An 18,465-nucleotide genomic window follows, 5' to 3' on the forward strand; every position below is an offset into this window, starting at 1 on the left:
GATATTGTTGTGTTCACCATGAAGTCAGTTTATAACACTGATCGATCCACAATTAAGTGCTTTTGTGTTGCATGTATGTTCATATATGAAGTATAGATAGATTTGTAAATTTTAATATAATATTTAACATTTCAAGGTTAAAGGGCAAAAAAATGTTACTAAGAAGGCGTGCAAAATATTTGTGTATTGGCCCTATTAAAAACCTAAACAAAAGTGCTTGTATGAATGAGGCAAGTTGTGTAAAGTGCTTTGATTACTCAGAGTAAAAAAGTGCTATATAAGACCCAGTCCATTTACAACCCACCCATGTTTAGGTATTATTTTCTTGACCAAAAAACAAATGAATGTTTGTGGATCATAATAGAGCAGAGAATCAGGCTGCTGCCACCTAGAGGTTTATTAAAATACAGTAAAAATACTGCTACACTGCACATTTTTTGTGAACACGTAAAAACATTGCTGTGCTCTTATGAGGTAAAATGATAGAAATACAAAAATAACCAAAACCAAAAAAAAGTAAAAAAAAAACCCTGTCACATTTCAAAACCAGCCTAAATCATTACAGAAATATTCAAACACACACACACACACACACACACACACACACACACACACACACACACACACACAGTTACTCAAGGCAGAATGCTTTTTTTTTTTTTTTTTTTACACTATGATGATCTCATAGTTTAATGTTGAGCCAGGGTCTACAAACACAGCAAAGAGACTGAGCTGTTAACCAGACGGTGAGCTCAGGTGGAGTGAAGGAAAATGTTTTCCTAGCCTTCAAAACAGCACCACCCGTTACTGTGATCACCAGTAAAACCTTTAATTGGGAAAAAGCTGGTGGGAGTCCTTCATCAAACCACCTGATCAACAGATTCCAATGTGAAGAAAAGAGAACGTTGGCATTATTTTGACAGATTTAAAGTGAAATATATACAATATTTCTATTCATGATATTCTATAAATATTTACAAATATGAAAATAAAAGCTTTGTTTTTGCAGGCCAAAAAACATGTACATGGACCACTAAAATTCTGAGCTGCTGATCCGGTCTGTTCAGTAGCACAAAATTTTGCAGTGCACAGGGTAAGCTATAGAATGGCGATAAGCTCGCTTCTCTTCATTGCAGCCAGCACATTCTTCTTTAATAACTTATGGACGCACAAACTGACTCACTGACTAGCACACTTAGACATACAGACACATAAAAACACATACACATGAGCATACACCAACTATGTCATTCAGGAGATACAAACACCCACATCCAGCCATCTGCCATGACCGGTTGTGGGTGAGGGGTGGGAGATAGGATTAAAAAAAAAAGTTCACAAAATCTTTTGAATTTTTTTTTTTCTTTATTATCTGAAGTTTTTATTTTTCGCTGACTAAAACATTTTTTTTCACAACTAGTTTTAATTTCCAGTTTGGAACACAGATAACTAAAACAAAAGTTCTTATAGTTTTCAGTTCAAGGCAGAAAGCTGTCTCAGAATGAAACCTTTCATTGATAAAGCTAGTTTGCAGTGAAGGTTGTACGTTTCCTTTTTTTTTCTTTTTTTTCTTTTTTTTTTTTTAAATTGACATTTTGGAATCACTATACAATACCATCAACTTCAGCAATTTGTCAGTACATATATATATATATATATTTTTTTTTCTTTCTATATTTAAACAACTAAAATATCCATACAATAAGAATGAAAGAAGAAGAAAAAAAAGAAAAGAAATAGAAGCAAAACAGGAAACAATAAATAAATAAAAAATACATAAGGAAAAAGAAAAAGGAAAGAAAAATAATTAAATAAATGTAGGGAGTGTGTTTTTGTTTCCATTAATGTAACTAATATTTCCTCTAGTCTTCTAGTAGTTAACAAAGTCAAAATCTAAAGCAAAAACTGGCCTGCGTTTTTTAATGTAGTTCATCCATTTCTTCCATCGTGATACAAACAGGTCCCTCTTGTAGTTCACATCTGCTGTCATTTTCTCCATTCTGTAAATGTCCATTGTGATGTTCATCCACATGTTCATAGTTGGGCTCTCTGAAGAAAGCCATTTTTTTGTGATGGCTTTTTTGCCTGCTGCCAGTAAAATATTAAACAAGTATTTATCGTTCTTTGTCCATCCTTCTGCCATAAGTCCAAAAAATAGAGTTTTACTTTCCAAAGGTAAATATCTTCCAAATGTCTCTTGTGTTGCTGCATGTATTCCCTTCCAATAAGTTTTAATAACGTGACAGTCCCAGAAAATATGATAGTGATTTGCATTTGTAAAGGCAGAATGTTTTCATGCAAATACATATTAGTCCTTCAGCTAAAAAAAGATCCCATAAGCATTTTTATGAGCTGCTGCATTCACCAGACATGAAAGTAGTGACTGTCACCAGCATGTTGCATACGTTTCCTACTTTAAATCCTTTCAAAAACACAACTGTTTGTTTTATTGTTTATGTACAACTGTTTCTATCTTCTGAACAGCAAAGCTGGTTCAGAAAACAAGTATAGGGAGGCACTAGGAGGATGATACAATATAAATACATAGTTAAAACAACTTCTCAAAGGTTTACTGAATATAAAGACATAAAATCCAAGGATAACGCTGTTCATGGCTCTGCTTGCTTTAGTTTTTTGTCTTTGTACTTTTCTTTCTATTTGAATTTTGTCCTTTCTCAAACAACTTCCTTCTGACCACCATGCTCACACCCCCGTGTCTTGTTCCTCCTCCTCCTCCTCCTCGTCCTCCTCCTGGGAAAGGAGCCGGTAATGTTCGTTGCCCACCGACAGGAAGGCAGGCCTGGGATGAACCTCGTCTTCCCTGAAGTGGACAGGTTGGAAATGGGAATCTGGCTGCTCGGTAGAGCTGCACTTGGTGTACAACTCGCGACGCATTTCCTGGCCGACTTCAACCTGGGAGGGAGTGCTACGGACCCAGCGGTTCTTCACTAAGGAATAGATGTAGCTGACAGGTACAGGCAAGCTGGCAAACACTATAAGCATGATGATCATAGCCAGGGCCCAGCCAGGGTACTCAAGAGTCATCTCAGAAGCCTGAAGAGGCAGAGACGCAGAGCTTAAGAGTGACAAACACCGGCAGAATTACCTTTGGCTGTAGATAAATGTTTACTTGTGGGATTAAAAGGAGCTATAAAATTAAAAAGATAAGAGATGGTTAAGCAACTCGTTACCAAAAGCATAAAAATGCAGTTAACAGATAAGCAGGTTGACGCTACAAAAAATGGCTAACTTCACTATTCTTATGAAGAATAAATACAGAGATATTGTTGTGCTATGTCACAGCAGATGAATCCAGACATAAGTATTTGGATCGCATCTTGGTGTGAGTATAACCACTGCACAGCTGTGCCAATGAAACCACACGCTCTCGTTTACTGATGATTTTGTTACAAGCTTCAGAATGAACGCTCACTGGAAAATATGTCACCAGTCAGCAGGACAACAATCCTAAACATACAGGGAGTCAATATGATGCAGAAGGACAGGTGATGATGAGGTTTAACGCTATAATGTCAGAAGAGTTTTTCACCCTGGAGGACGGGGCTGTGGCCCCCCCACACTCCCTAGCAGATCATTACATGGAGAAACCTTTGGAATGCAAGCATGCTGATCCACACAGGTATGCACACATGGGTATTCACAGACGCGGACTAAAGCTTTCTTGGCTTTAAGACATGCATGCGCTCAAAGCACACTGTGCGCTGTCTATCTTGCGTGCTGCACAATATCGTTTATTATTTAGTAAATATTGATATCTATGGCTAGCTAGTTTATTGTGATGGTGCTTTGTTTTCTCTATTATTATGTTGCTCTTTGTTGTTTGCTGTCTCCTCTGTTTGTTTTTTTTGTTTGTTTGTTTTTTTTTCTCCATACAGGTGACCCAGGAGTTCTTTTTTTTTTTTTTCTCTCTCTCTTCCCCCCCCTTCTCACCGTCTCTTCTCCCCTTTGGTTTTCTTTCTTTCTCTCCCCCTCTTTCTCTCATTCATTCCCCCTGTCCTATTTATTAAAAAAAAAAAAAAAAAAAAAAAAAAAAAGACAAAGGATGAACTGAAGCTCTGCCATCACGTAATGTCGCATACTGCTGTTTCTGATGTCATTTAAAAAAAAGAAGAAAAAAAAAAAAAGAAGAGTTTTTCAGACGTCCACATCATCAGTGTATTTGGTCTTCCCTGCGTAACCTGAATAAACTGCACAAAAATGCCATATGTAGAATAAATATAAACACTCTAGTTCAGGATTCCTAAGGTCAATGTTATTGTCTGGCCAAGTGAATCTCCTAATATCAGTATAAATTAAGCACTTTCCATTTGTTGAGCATCACAATAAAGGAAATGAGAATCCAGAACATTGAGATGGTGGTTGCACTGAAGGTCTGTGAGATCATCAGAGTTGATACAAAAAAAGTTTCTTTTCCACTGTTTTGGACACTGTGCTAAAACCACAACATCTTCCAGCATGCATATATGTGTTACACACATGCATATAGTGTGTACTGTGGGTCAGGAGGTTGTCTACTGAAGTGGAGTGGGATGTTTGATCCCAGATTGTCCAGTCTTCAGGACAAATACAATGAATTCTGACTTTCTCCTGATGTATTCATCAGAAAGAGTGTGAGTGTTTGGGTGAATAAGGCTTGTGTTAAAAATCACAGTGAGTGCTCATAGTAGAAAAGAGCTATGCAAACACCACCTGATATTTTAAAATGGTAACTGGCTATTTGAAGTTTAAAATCATGTGATTTGATGGAAAGTTGAAGTCGAACATCTCACCGTGCTTTGATTCCAGGCGGTGTACGTGGGCCCTTTGAAGACCATGCGGAGCAAACTGGCTGCCAGAAGACTGACCATCGCCAGCAAACACACATATTTCCAAAGGTACTTGTACACCACCGGAGGGCGCCATTTGAGCATTATTTCAATATCATCCAGAAAGCTGCAATAATCAAAATGCTTTTCTTAAAATGCATCTTTTCAAACAAACATATAAAGACAAAAAAACCTGTGAAAGTCAGAGATAACGTTGCTTACCGATCTGTTCCATAAACCCACGCCACACTAATGGTTTCAAAAATGACCACAATGACCAAAGGCAGGGTTGCAGAGTAGTCATCAAACATGGTCACAAAATAGTTGCCAGAGCGCTGAGTGAACAGTAATCCAATAATGAACCCCAAAGCACAGCTGGACACTAAAAGACAGAAAACATTTAAAGACCACTTCAAAGACAACAAGACTACATTTATCTCCCATAGTACACCACTGCAGTACGAGAATCTTGCACTTTTTTGGTTTTTATGTAGTTTTATTTAAGAAAAAAATAACAATAAAATACAGCAGCAGAGTTTGAACACATGTCAACTGATGTTCAGTACCCGTGAGTAGGGTTCGGTGATGCCCCAAGAGGCTGAAATTGTCCATGAGAGGTGTGAGGATTCCCTGCATTGTTCCAAACATGGTGCTGAGGCCCAGGTTGAGCAGCATGAGGAAAAACAGGGCGGACCAGAAGGGACTGGCTGGGAAGAAGGCCATCACCTCAGTGAATGCTATGAATGCCAGGCCTGTCCCTTCGACACCCTGAACGCACACAAGATAGTAAGATAGTGGAAATACGTGGGAAAAAGCAGATCCACTCAGTCTAACAGACAACAAATGTGTGTTAACTGTGATGCTGTTTCCAGAGCTAATCTATTCCAGTAAATTACCTGTGCACCTTTTGCATAACATGCTCTTTAACACAGAGAATAGGTCTTTTCTTTTTAAATAAAACAAACACCGTGAGATAACATGACTCTTTGTACATCTTGTCCTGTTTCTTTAGTATCTCCTTCTTTAGTATCACAGCTTGCTTTCATTTTTCCTAGAAAACCAGCAAGATACAATTTCCAATACATTTTCATTGTCTTGCCTGCTTGATATTTTATAGCACCTCCTAGATTCTTCGTAGGTCCTGGGAACATCGGCGCTCGGCGCTATAATTGTTACTGAAATGTTCAACTTTGATTTTTGTAACCGATCCAGCATCTTGTGCCTCGTAGGACACCTGCAGTTCTTTCATTTATGCAAAGTTGTCTTTAAAACACTTTGTAATCCTGGATGAGTGAAGCAGCACATTAGAAACTCAGTTTAATACCAGTGACTGCTCTTTATTATTGGACATACCTCTTCCTATAATGTATTATAATACAGACCATATATACATAAGAAATCTCAGCTGTTGTCCTAATTTTCACGCATGCTTATAGATGTGTATTCCCATCTTGTTACCGTTTACACGCCACTTGTTCCAGTTTCTTAGATCCCTTAAACTACTGCAAAAACACTACTGTTTTTTTTGTTGTTTTTTTTTACCTTTGACATGTTGACGTTTTAAACTTTGTGCCTCAAGTCGCTTGTTTTTAATCATGTTGTGAAGCAAAGCTGTTGTTATTAATATCTCAAGATTACCTTATTCATCTCCTGCTCCAGACTGCAGTCAGTGATTTTAGGACCCACCATGGAGCTGTAGAGATGGTACCACTCTCTGTATTCAGCTAAAGTCACAGTGCTTACATCTGTCATGTTGAACCATGGCCACCAATGCTGGTTAGATCCACTGGACGCCAATAAGTTTAGTACACTGAGATTTCTGAAAAGGTTAAACACAAAAATAATAATTAAATCTAAGATAACCAATCAAACAAGCAGTCCACCTTAAGATTGTTACGGCAGTTTGCCAATCTAAAAGTGCTCGCTAGTTGGATTTGAATTACCATTTCAATCATGCACAGACATACGTACTCAGCCACACAACGTAGTGCAATGTTCTTGGCACGGAAACCGAGCACGATGAAAACCACTAGAGAGGCCAGCACGGATGTCATGAAGTTGATGCAGGAGACCATCAGAGCATCCCTGTGGCAGTTGTTGTGGACTGGATTGTAGGAGGAGTACGCGATAACAGAACCATAGCCCAGGCCCAGGGCGAAAAACACTTGTGTAGCAGCCTGTCGCCACACCTGCACGTTACCCCAGATCTCCAGCTGCAAATATGACAAAATAAAAGCATCTTTAGGTTTACATTCTTTCGTCAAAGCTTAAAATGTTTTATTATGGTTTTTTTTTTTGTAATCACTGAGGTGTTTGTCTTTTGTTAGTTAAATGAAAATAAAGAAAAGATGTCAAGAAAAAGGAAGAGAGAGAATATTGCTTACCTTAGGATAAAACATGTAGGTGATTCCTTCCAAGGCACCGTCCAACAGTAATCCTCTGATCAGGAAAATAAAAAGCACCACATAGGGAAAAATGGAGGAAAAGTACATCACCTAAGATTGGAAAAAGAAATGGATAATGATTTCAACAGTGCAGCATTTTGTAAAATATGATCATTTGCTTTTCTCAATCTCACTTCACTATTAAAAATTAAAGTTTACCAGTTTACCTGCCAAGCACCAACCCTCAGGTTCCTCAAATTGCATACTTTTATTTTTAAACTTAGTAATTTGAGTGCATACCCAGCAAACACGGTGGTCATGGTACAGCACCAAAAAAACTGAACCGTAAATGTTAGAATGTTTATGGTGTTTTCATGTAAATATTGCATCAGCCTCTCTTACAAGGTGAAAAACACAGATTAGAGTATTGCAAAAAATTGTCTTTTTATTTATTCACAGTAACAGTCGCTTCAAGGTGTTGTTGTTTTTTTTTTTTTTTGCAAGGCACGGACATGACAATAATAAAAATAACCCCAACAATCACACGGCATGTATGTGGTTTGTACCTTCCTATGAACAAAGACCATGGTAACTTGAATCATCATTGTGGTAAACGTCCACAATGCAGGTTCAACTTTCATTTTGGAGTGATTTGTATGGGCTCAAAATGTGGTCATAAATATTTTGTACTTGTAAATCAGTTTTGTACTTGTAAAAAAGATTTGTATGTGTAAAAAAAAGTTGTGTGTGCGTAAAAAAGATTTGCATGTGCAAAAAAAAAAATAAAATTGTGCGTGCATGAAAAAGATTTGTATGTGTAAAAATAAATAAATAAATTGTGCGTGCGTAAAAAAGATTTGTGTGTGGACTTTGCCAAAAAAACCCTGCAAGTTACAAGTACGAATTTTGACCCTATTTTTCTTCCTTTAAGCTGATTGGTCAATGTCATGTCAATCACAAATTAAACAATCCAATCAGAAAACAGATGGGTTTGGCTGTCGGAGGGGAACTTTTTTGAACTGCAGGTCCTTGAAGGGTAATCTCTATATAAATATCTGATAGCAGTTAGGTCCCCTTACTTTCAGCTGCTGTTGAAAGGATAAAGTTGTGGTATGTCAGTGGTTAGAAATATCATTATTACTTTAGGATTAATTTAACACAATGTCAGGGCTGACCCAGGACCATTGCTGTGAGTCACAGTGCGCAGCATAAAAGTCCTTTCACATCGGATGCAGGATGTGCTGCTAATGCTAACTGCTAACTAAAAGCAAAGGATCCAGAATTTGTTGCGCTGGCTGCTGGGCTCTGTGGGTTTTTGCAGCAGCTCTACCTGTACTAGATGCACCTGCTCCTTGTCGTTTTTATCTCTGACTTTATGTCCTCTACAAGAGTTTCTGGGTTTTTTTGCTAGTTCTTCAAATGTTCAATAAAAACATGTATGCTAATTCATAATGAAGAAAGCTTTGTAATGAAGACTGTCATTTCCAAAACACTGCCCCCCCTGCGGTCCGCAGCGCTGTTGAAAAGGCTGTGGAAGTCCCTGTATTAAACACGTAGTCCTGTGACACAAAAATCACCAAACTCGGACGACCACAGACTGTTTTCCTTCGTGGTGATGAAGGAAAACGCTGGGTTGGCATGTAAAAGGGCATTTATTCCCTTCAAAGGCCTGCAGTTCAAAAAAAGCACCCCTCCGACAGCCAAACCCATCTGTTCTCTGATTGGATTGTTACATTTGTGATTGACATGACATTGACCAATCAGATGAAAGGAAGAAAATAGGGTCAAAATTCGTACTTGTAACTTGCAGGTTTTTTTTTGGCTAAGTCCACACACAAATCTTTTTTACGCACACACAAATCTTTTTTACACATACAAATCCTGATTTACAAGTACAAAACTGATTTACAAGTACAAAATATTTATGACCACATTTTGAGCCCATAGGATTTTCCACCATAACTAGACATTGAGAAAAGGCTGTCAGCCAACAGTTATCAAATGTCAACATATTTACTGGGTAAGTGCAACATTTGGCTCAAGGTTATACAGCCAAATGTAAAACTGTGGTTGTCATCTTAGCCATTCTACCCAAGTTGATCACACAAAGCGCCTCCTACTGCAACTCTCATTCACACAATGCTTTTACCTTTGCTTTAACACTTTTTCTAACATTCACAGAGATACATCAGGAGCAACTCTGGGTTCATAATCCTGCCAAGATTACCTTGACATGAAGCCTGGAAGAGCTACCAACATTTCGATTTGTAGACATCCTGCTCCATCCTGCTGAGCCACTGTGAGAAGGTCCCACTAAAAATATTTCTGCCCATTTTGGAAGATGCGTTGTCAGTGCAGGTGTCCATGTTTAAGATGGCTAGCTAACATCAGCAGCTTTTTCCCAGCCATTGATTTTGCGTGTCTGTTTCTTAGTGTTAATGTGTACTAAAATGTTATAATCACTGTAGAAGATTATAGTACTGTCAGATACACAAAAAGTTTAGAATAATTGAAAATGCAGTTACTAATTTCCATCGAATACATTTAAGACAAGCTGTCAAGTAAGCACAGTGAATATATGGAAAAATACTAATGTAAGTGGGAACATGGCGTGTCTGAGCCCGCGCTGGAATGGTAGCGCTGGGCAGGATGGCTGCTGTGTTTGCTTCGGATTACTCCTCACCCCCCACCCGACCCTGTGGCTTGTCACGTGTTCCATAATGTTGTGCTGTGGACATTTATGTGCTTTTTTGTGCAGAGGAGTTTTTTTATTTCCTGTTCTCATGCTGTCCTCCCACAGGAGCCCAGCATGAGTAGAGGTCTCTTTTTTTCTCTTGTACTTTCCCATTGTAGTGTATATTTCAGTGTTTGTTTTCTGTAACGCTACGGATCTCCAACCTGAGGCAGAAAAGGGGCGAGCTGCAGCTTATGTTTAACTGAGAGATAACACTAACATTAACACAAACACTTTATATTTGTGTGCTAACGGTGGGACTGGTGTTCATGTACCTTTGCAGAAGACTTGATGCCCTTTATCATTGCCAAGGCAACAATTGCCCAAGCAGCCAATAAACAGCCTGTCATGATGGGGTTAAACTCTCCAGATTCTTCAATGGAATTTGTGATGTTGAGAGCTTTCCGAAACCAGAAATACGACGTTGGGGAGCTGCCTGCGCATTCTTTCACTGTTGATTGAGAAAAGAAAACACTGTAGGCTTCATCAGACATCACTTCATTTCACTCGGTCATGTGATTACCTGTGTCATTGGAGGTTACATTCGTTGGACACTTCTCCCATGGCAGAGGATACTGAAAGGAGTTACCCATGTAGAACAGGCTCCATGCAATGATAACGTTATAGTACAAAGCCACATAAAAACAGACCTGGGGAAGAAGAAAGCATTTATATCAATAAATAATCAGTATTATTAATCATATTATTAAAATATGCTGCAAATTGTTTGCAGCTTCAGTGTAATGCTGTGATTTCTTTTATACTTGTAGCCTACAAGTAAAGGCTAACCCAGGGAATGTAGCCATAAGGTTCGACATTGACCTTAACAATGACAAACAGAGGTTAGGTCTATTTAAAGAAAAATAAACACGCTTTATAAAAACCACAGGCTATCTAGTCGTAGATTTCTGTTGTGTGTGCGGACAAAAACGTTCTTGGGTACTCTGTGTTTTCCCCAACTTGTTACGCAATCAACTGCCAGCACAGACGCACAGCACACTACCTTTCTCATGTTACAGCATGGGTGTGCGTAAGTATATACACACACATGCAGCTTGGCTAAGGTGTTTACAGAAAGGTGATAAAGGCGGTGACACGTGATGCAGGATTGGGGCCAGATAAGTGAAGGTGAAGAGATTAAAGATACTGACCCCGGTGCTACTTTTGAAACCCAGACTTGGAAAAAGCAAGTCAGCTGTCAAACAACAGCAGCCTTATCAGAACACACAGGTACATGAACGTAAACAGAAAAAGGTCTCAGACAGAAAAAAAAAGAAAATGCTCACCATGCAGCTGGAGTAGCCGATCCCTCCCAGCTTTGGAGAGATGTGCTTCCATACACCAATGCTGCCCTGTCGAATGCTTTGACCAGCAGCCAGCTCCATAAAAAACAGTGGAACTCCCACAACCACCAAAAGAAAAACATACAGCAGCATGAAGGCGCCTGGAAGGAACAAAGGAGGAGATATATTTTAAAGGCAAACCCAAAGTCACCTGTAGTTCCAGAGGGAAAAAAAAACTTTGCATTTGCACATGTTACAGGCAAACACAGTCTAACTAAGCACATTAAAAAAAACAACAGTTTTTGGCTTTTTTTTAAACACAAACTCATAATTTGCCATTGAAGCTGGAAAAAATAAGCAAATTTATATGTCAGCAACCTCTCTAAAAGATGCTTGGAGTCTCATGTTCTAACCAAACATGCTGCATGCATGTGTTGTAAAGCTAGAAATAAAATATGGTTTAGAGTTCTACTCTTCTCTAGAAAGAAAAGTCAGTTTCACACAGTGACATTCGCAGGATCTCGTGTGCTCGTGTGTAATTTACGTTGAGCAGGCTAACCACGTTATTACATTAATGCATGTAAGGTGAACTAGCAAACACCATCATAGCTACATGCGGCTGTCTTCTTGTTTGATGGCAGACACTCCCTTCACCCTGGCCAAAAAGGCTAAAATGACCAAAGAAAAAGTGGAAAACAGTTAAACATGAGAGGTTTTTGGACAAAGTTTGTGTTTTTTCCATTGTTTAAGCACTGCTTCCAGCCAAGAGTGATACCATATATGCCCCATAGCTGCAGAAAAGGCTAACATTGTTATCTTTTTACAAAAAACAGCTGAACATGAGAGGTTTTTGGACCAATTTTGTGTTCTCCATGTTGCATTGCTTTGGCACCAAAACAGCTACTAAGTTAATAACTTAAACCTGTAAGTTAATCTTGTCTTAACACTCACCACCTCCATTTTGATGGCAGAGGTATGGAAATCTCCACACATTCCCTAAGCCCACACTGAAGCCCACCTGGGCTAGCACATACTGAATCTTAGAATCCCATGCTGGACGGTCTCCGTCGTCTGTCGCAGCTTCATCGGGACCATCCACAGCTGTGAGCTGAGTTTGGGACCGGCCTTCTTCCATCCAGGTTCTGCCCTCGCTGCCGTCCAGCGGAGGCTTTTCTGTCTTGTTATAAAGAGAAGAAGTAATATGATGAACTAAACCGATTATCAGTTGAAGCTTCATCCTGACGTGTAAGTCTGCACAAAGTCATTGTAGTTATGCTGAGTAAATATGTGTGGCAACAGACTACTCTGTGCACAAAATTATGTAAGGAAAGAATTAAATTATGATGGAAGAACCTTTATCACAAATTTATCAGGGACAACAAAGAGGAAAAGCACTTGCTGTTATGTTGTTATGTTGTCATGTTGTCAAAGGTTATATCACTACTCCTTATCAGTGTGAAAACACAGCAGTGAGACAATGCATTACGTAATCCAACATTAAGGCATTATCTTTACTCTAACTCGTCATTCTCCCATCACTACGTCAGATGTATAAAGAAATGCTAATGCAGACACTGAATTTCCTACTGATGCTCTTTTACGTTAAAGTCATTCAACTGGCATATTTAGCACTGAGGTGAAGGCCAACTGTGACTGACCTTTCAAAATGCTTCATCAGTACACCCAGGTGTTAGCAATTCATTAGCAAGACTGACATAATGGCAGGTTTAAATGCATATAGAATGCATAAATAATGGATGTGTGTTACTTACTGTGCTCTTTCTTATTATGAAATTATCCAGATAAAAAACTTTGTTGCATCACCTCAATTCTCTTTCATTTAATGTAAACACCAGGGTCATGGTGTGCATTTCAGGGGGAAAAAAAGCATTCAGCTGAATCACCGCCACACTGAACACTAAATGTCAGCTCAGATGAAAGTGACGGATCCAAAATGGCTTAACACAAGCCAAGCTGGCTTCAGAACATGACCTCTCCTGGTATCAGCTGGTTAGAATGGAAAATTACAAGACCCAGAAAGAGTTCATGGCTGTTCAAAACACACGGCCGGATAGGGCAGGTGATTTCAGAAATATCCATGCCCACATGCATAGAGTGTGAGACTGTGACAAATATATGCATGCACAAATAGAAAGGAGGGGAAAGTGGGGCGGACAGAAGCCATACAGTGATGTGTGGTTGGGAGTGGGAGGGAGAAATCCGCTGGGAGGTGTTAGGCTTGCATTGGTTCATACTGTGGGTGGTGCTGAGGTGCATGGGTAAACCACAAAGTGGGTACAGTTGGTAATAATATAGGAAAAAAGTTAGGGTTAGGGCTATCAGGGTATGCTGAACAAATAATTAAAAAGTCAACAGCTTGATTAAGCTTCAAGGATCCATGTGTTTGAGCTATAAACTATACTGAAAAAGTCTGCTTCACACACTCCTGTGAGTTCATTTGATCACTTACCTTAGAGCAAACACACTTTTCTATAGAGCTGAAGTGACTAGTAGATTATTTGATTGGTCAACTCCTTGGAAAATTTAGCAGTACATGGAATATACTGTTATGATTTACTTGATTATTAAAAGGTGACCTTAACATTTTTGAAGTAGCATAGGATCATCTTATCTGAGAGCAGAACAAAAGGTAGCCGGCTTCCAAAGAGGAGCTTTGAATGTCCTTCAAGAAGAGTGGAGAAATATTCCTGAAGACTACTTAAAGAAATTACAGATAAGGTAAAATATGAGAACTCAGACTGCGTTGATGAATAAAGATGGTCATTGACTGTTAAGCTCATTAGAATTGTACAAACTCTGTTTTTGCCTTATAAACTGTACTTCCATGTATGTTTACATGTTTCAATAAATCACTGCAAATACTTTCTACTAGTGAAACAAAGAAATGAGGTTGGCTCAAGACTTTTACACATTACTACATCTCTCTAACATCAAAACAAGTCATTGGCATGAGCCTGCAAGTACAAGTTGATACTGTTCAACTCTTCAGTGTTTCACTGTCTTTGCTATTATGAAACCACAAGAACATAACAAGTCTGTATTAGGTTTTTTAATTTACTGAAAAAGATTATCAATATATACACATTTGACAAATGAGAGGGTTTTGTATTTGTATTCAGTGGTTATTTCCACTTCTGGCTGATATGTTTCTAATTTTGAACACATTTTCCCACTTTAAAATACATAATGCAGTGTCTCTCAAAATAACTACTGGGTTTCTCCCCCCTTTCCTTTTTGCTATACTTGGTTAACCCTAATTGTCCTCCTTTCACCAACAAACCCCAACACACACACACACACACACACACACACACACACACACACACACACACACACACACACACACAAGCACACACCAGCACACACACAAGCACACGTGCACTGGTTGTAAATTTGTGTCTCCTGGTCAGTGAGCATCTGTCCCAGGAACTGTTTGGGAAACAAGGAACCACTCTTCTATGTTTCTACTCTGGATAAAATCATGCAGCAGTGGTTCAGCCGTCCCTAAGGTGTAGAATTACTCAGTGAAGAAGCTCGATCATGACAGCCACATGTGAGACCAACGTACTCCAAATCAACGCCGGCAAGACAAAGGAGATGATCATAGATTTCAGCAGGAAGTCACCCCCTACAACACCGGTGAACATCCAAGGGAAAGACATTGAGATAGTGGACTCTTATAAGTACCTGGGTGTTCACCTCAACAATAAACTGGACTGGACTACAAATACAGACATCCTGTATAAGAAGGGCCAGAGTCGACGCCACCTGCTGAGGAGACTGAGGTCCTTCGGAGTCTGCAGGACTCTGTTAAGGACATTCTATGACACTGTGGTAGCATCTGCCGGGGGAGTGGATGCAGGGACAGGGACAGGAGCAGGATTGACAAACTGGTGCGGAGGTCTAGCTCCGTGCTGGGATGTCCCCTGGAGTCTGTGGAGGTGGTTGGCGAGAGGAGGATGTTAGTAAAGCTGACATCCATCATGAACAACCCACATCACCCACTGCATGAGCAGATCTCAGAGAATGACTCGGCCTCTGTGTGGAAAGGTTTTAGGAATATTACAAACTACAAGCCTAAAACCCCCCACTCCACTGATGACTTGCTCTTAGCCAACACCCTCAACGACTTCTACTGCCGTTTTGACGAGCCATCAGGCAGCCTTCACACCTCCAACGACCCCAACAATAGAGGCACTTTGGACACTCATTCCCCCACCTCTCCCCCCTCCATAGAGCCATCACCACCTTCAAACTGTTCACCTGCAACACCCGCCCCCTCACCCCACACAAAAGAGGATTTCACACCACCTCCTCCGACCACAACTCTTCATATTCATGAAGCAGATGTGAGGAAGCAGTTTAGGAGTCTGAATGCTCGGAAAGCTCCCGGCCCAGACGGTGTGTCTCCTGCCACCCTCAGACACTGTGCAAACGAGCTGGCCCCAGTGTTTTCTGGCATTTTCAACTCCTCACTGCAGGCATGTCATGTGCCTGCCTGCTTCAAGTCCTCTACCATAATCCCTGTCCCCAAGAAACCTAGGATCACTGGACTAAATGACTACAGACCCGTGGCTCTGACATCTGTGGTCATGAAGTCATTTGAGCGCCTAGTTCTCTCCCATCTCAAGACCCTCACGGCCCCCCTCCTGGACCCCCTGCAGTTTGCATATAGAGCCAACAGGTCTGTAGACGACGCCATCAACATGGCCCTACACTTCATCCTGCAGCATCTGGACTCCCCAGGAACCTACGCCAGGATCCTGTTTGTGGACTTCAGCTCTGCCTTCAACACCATCCTTCCAGACCATCTCCGAGGCAAGCTTTCCCAGATGAATGTGCCTGATCCCATCTGCCGGTGGATCACTGACTTCCTGACGGACAGGAAGCAGCACGTGAGGCTGGGAAAGAATGTCTCGGACTCCTGGACCATCAGCACCGGCTCCCCTCAGGGCTGTGTTCTTTCTCCTCTGCTCTTCTCCCTGTACACCAACTGCTGCACCTCCACCCACCAGTCTGTCAAGCTAATCAAGTTTGCAGATGACACCACCGTCATTGGGCTCATCTCTGACGGGGATGAGTCTGCCTACAGGAGGGAGGTTGAACGTCTGGTGTCTTGGTGCAGCCACAACAACCTGGTGCTGAATGCCCAGAAGACAGTGGAGATTATTGTGGACTTCAGGAAGCACACAGCCCCACTCCCCCCCATCATCCTGACTGACACCCCCATCACCTCTGTGGACTCATTCCGCTTCCTGGGTACCACCATCACCCAGGACCTGAAGTGGGAGCCCACCATCACCTCCGTCATCAAGAAAGCCCAGCAGAGGATGTACTTCCTGAGGCAGCTGAAGAAATTCAACCTGCCAACACGGACGATGATGCAATTCTACACTGCAATCATCGAGTCCATCCTCACCTCCTCCATCACCGTGTGGTACGCTGGAGCCACTATCAGGGACAAACAGAGACTGCAGCGTGTTGTGCGCTCTGCTGAGAAGGTGATTGGCTGCAGACTCCCATCTCTGCAGGACCTGTACACGTCCAGGACACTGCGGCGTGCAGCTCGGATCTCAGCTGACCCTTCTCACCCTGGACACAGTCTGTTTGACCTGCTCCCCTCAGGCAGGAGGCTCCGGTCCATTCGCACCAGAACCTCTCGCCACAAGAACAGTTTCTTCCCCTCTGCTGTTGGACACATGAACAATAACCACATGACTGTCCCCGCCACTAACACATGACCCTACGCTGTGTCACTGCATCATTTCATGTCTGGCACTGATCACCACCTGCACTCATGTATATATCTTTCTACGTAGCACTCATAATTCTTATTCTCATGTATATATCTCATGTATATCTCATGCACATATCTTTCTTTCTACATAGCACTTTAATTCTTATTGTCTGCACTGAAGCACCGCAGCAATTTCCTAATGTTGTAAACCTCAACATCTGGCAATAAACCCATTCTGATTCTGATTCTGATTCTGATGTGAGTGGGCTGAGCAGCTCCTTTAGTCAGAGACTGAAACACCCTCGCTGCAGGAAGGAGCGCTTTCGCAGATCATTCATCCCAACAGCAGTTAGACTCTATAACTCCTCAATCACAATGTCATAAGTCACTGGACACTGTGAATATCCACGGTCACCACTTCATGCATAATGGACCTTCCATGTGTATGGACATGTGCAGGTATATATGTATGTATATGTATACATATGTCTATTTAGTGTATACATGTGTATGTGTACATGTCTATAAATAGGAATAGTAGTGGTACAATAGCTATATCAAGCTATATAGTTTATGTCTTCCATAGTTCCAACCATATCCATAATCACATACTGTGTATGCTACCATTGTATATTATCTTTTTTCATTGATTGTACTTATTTGTATTTTTGTATTTCCTTCTGATATCTGTACCTGAGCTGAGGTGATGCAAAAATTTCCCCGTTGTGGGATCAATAAAGTCTTATCTTATCTTATCTTATCTTATCTTATCTTACATGTTGCTATAACCAAAACTGTAATATGAGCATGACAATTTTCCCTGAATGCAGCTGGCTTTACCATACAGCTTATCACATAAAGGGTTGTTCATTGCTATTTATAATTCAGTTTGAGTAACATAGAGCTATAGATGCTCGTGGCTCCATTGTAAATGTCCAGTTTAAAAACTGATGAAACTGGTGATTAGGATGCTAGAGAGCAGCCTTTCATCTCGGAGGGCGTTTGCATCCACAGATCAGATAAAGGTTTAAGAGCTGTGGCAGATTTTATCATCTGTGCTCAAAGTTTAAGGGACTAAAACAGACACAACCCCCAAAACAAAACAAAAAGAAGATAAAGAGAGACTTTAAAAAAAGTTAATGACTGTATATTTGGCTGCAGCTTGCTATATGCAGCAAACCATACTGTATGTCACTGGGTTTAAGTTTGGTTGTGTAGGTGCTGCTCAACATATAAACAATGAGTGCATTCTTGTGTAAGAATGTATAGGGGGGCTTAATCATAGTGAGGTAGCATACAGCCCTAACGCACACATGACTCATTACATAACTGACAAAGGAACCAGCCAGCAGTATGCAGTGCAAACAATAGTAATAACAAGACCCGTTTTTTCGCTGGAAAAAAAGTATGACTGAGATTAGAGCTCACAAAGCCACACTATTAAAGAATAACAGTCGAATAACGATGTGCTGTGGACATA

At 40.6% G+C, this 18,465-nt stretch overlaps 1 protein-coding gene across 1 annotated transcript; it reads right to left on the bottom strand.

The window, feature by feature from the left end:
* Positions 1–386: 386 nt before the first annotated feature.
* On the bottom strand, positions 387–12,464 carry slc6a16a (solute carrier family 6 member 16a). Its single transcript, XM_085453900.1, has 11 exons — positions 12,179–12,464; positions 11,231–11,388; positions 10,468–10,594; positions 10,220–10,395; positions 7,211–7,321; positions 6,798–7,039; positions 6,465–6,645; positions 5,393–5,594; positions 5,049–5,208; positions 4,791–4,953; positions 387–3,054 (listed from the first exon to the last, which is right to left on the bottom strand). The coding sequence occupies exons 1-11, from the start codon at positions 12,462–12,464 to the stop codon at positions 2,704–2,706; spliced, it is 2,157 nt and encodes a 718-aa protein (XP_085310026.1). The 3' UTR covers positions 387–2,703.
* Positions 12,465–18,465: the final 6,001 nt, after the last annotated feature.

The sequence above is a fragment of the Copadichromis virginalis genome, linkage group LG4 (assembly GCF_057382275.1).
Source record: "Copadichromis virginalis isolate Kocher_CV1m ecotype Utaka linkage group LG4, C_Virginalis_male_GT1.1, whole genome shotgun sequence".
NCBI classification, from domain to species: domain Eukaryota; kingdom Metazoa; phylum Chordata; class Actinopteri; order Cichliformes; family Cichlidae; genus Copadichromis; species Copadichromis virginalis.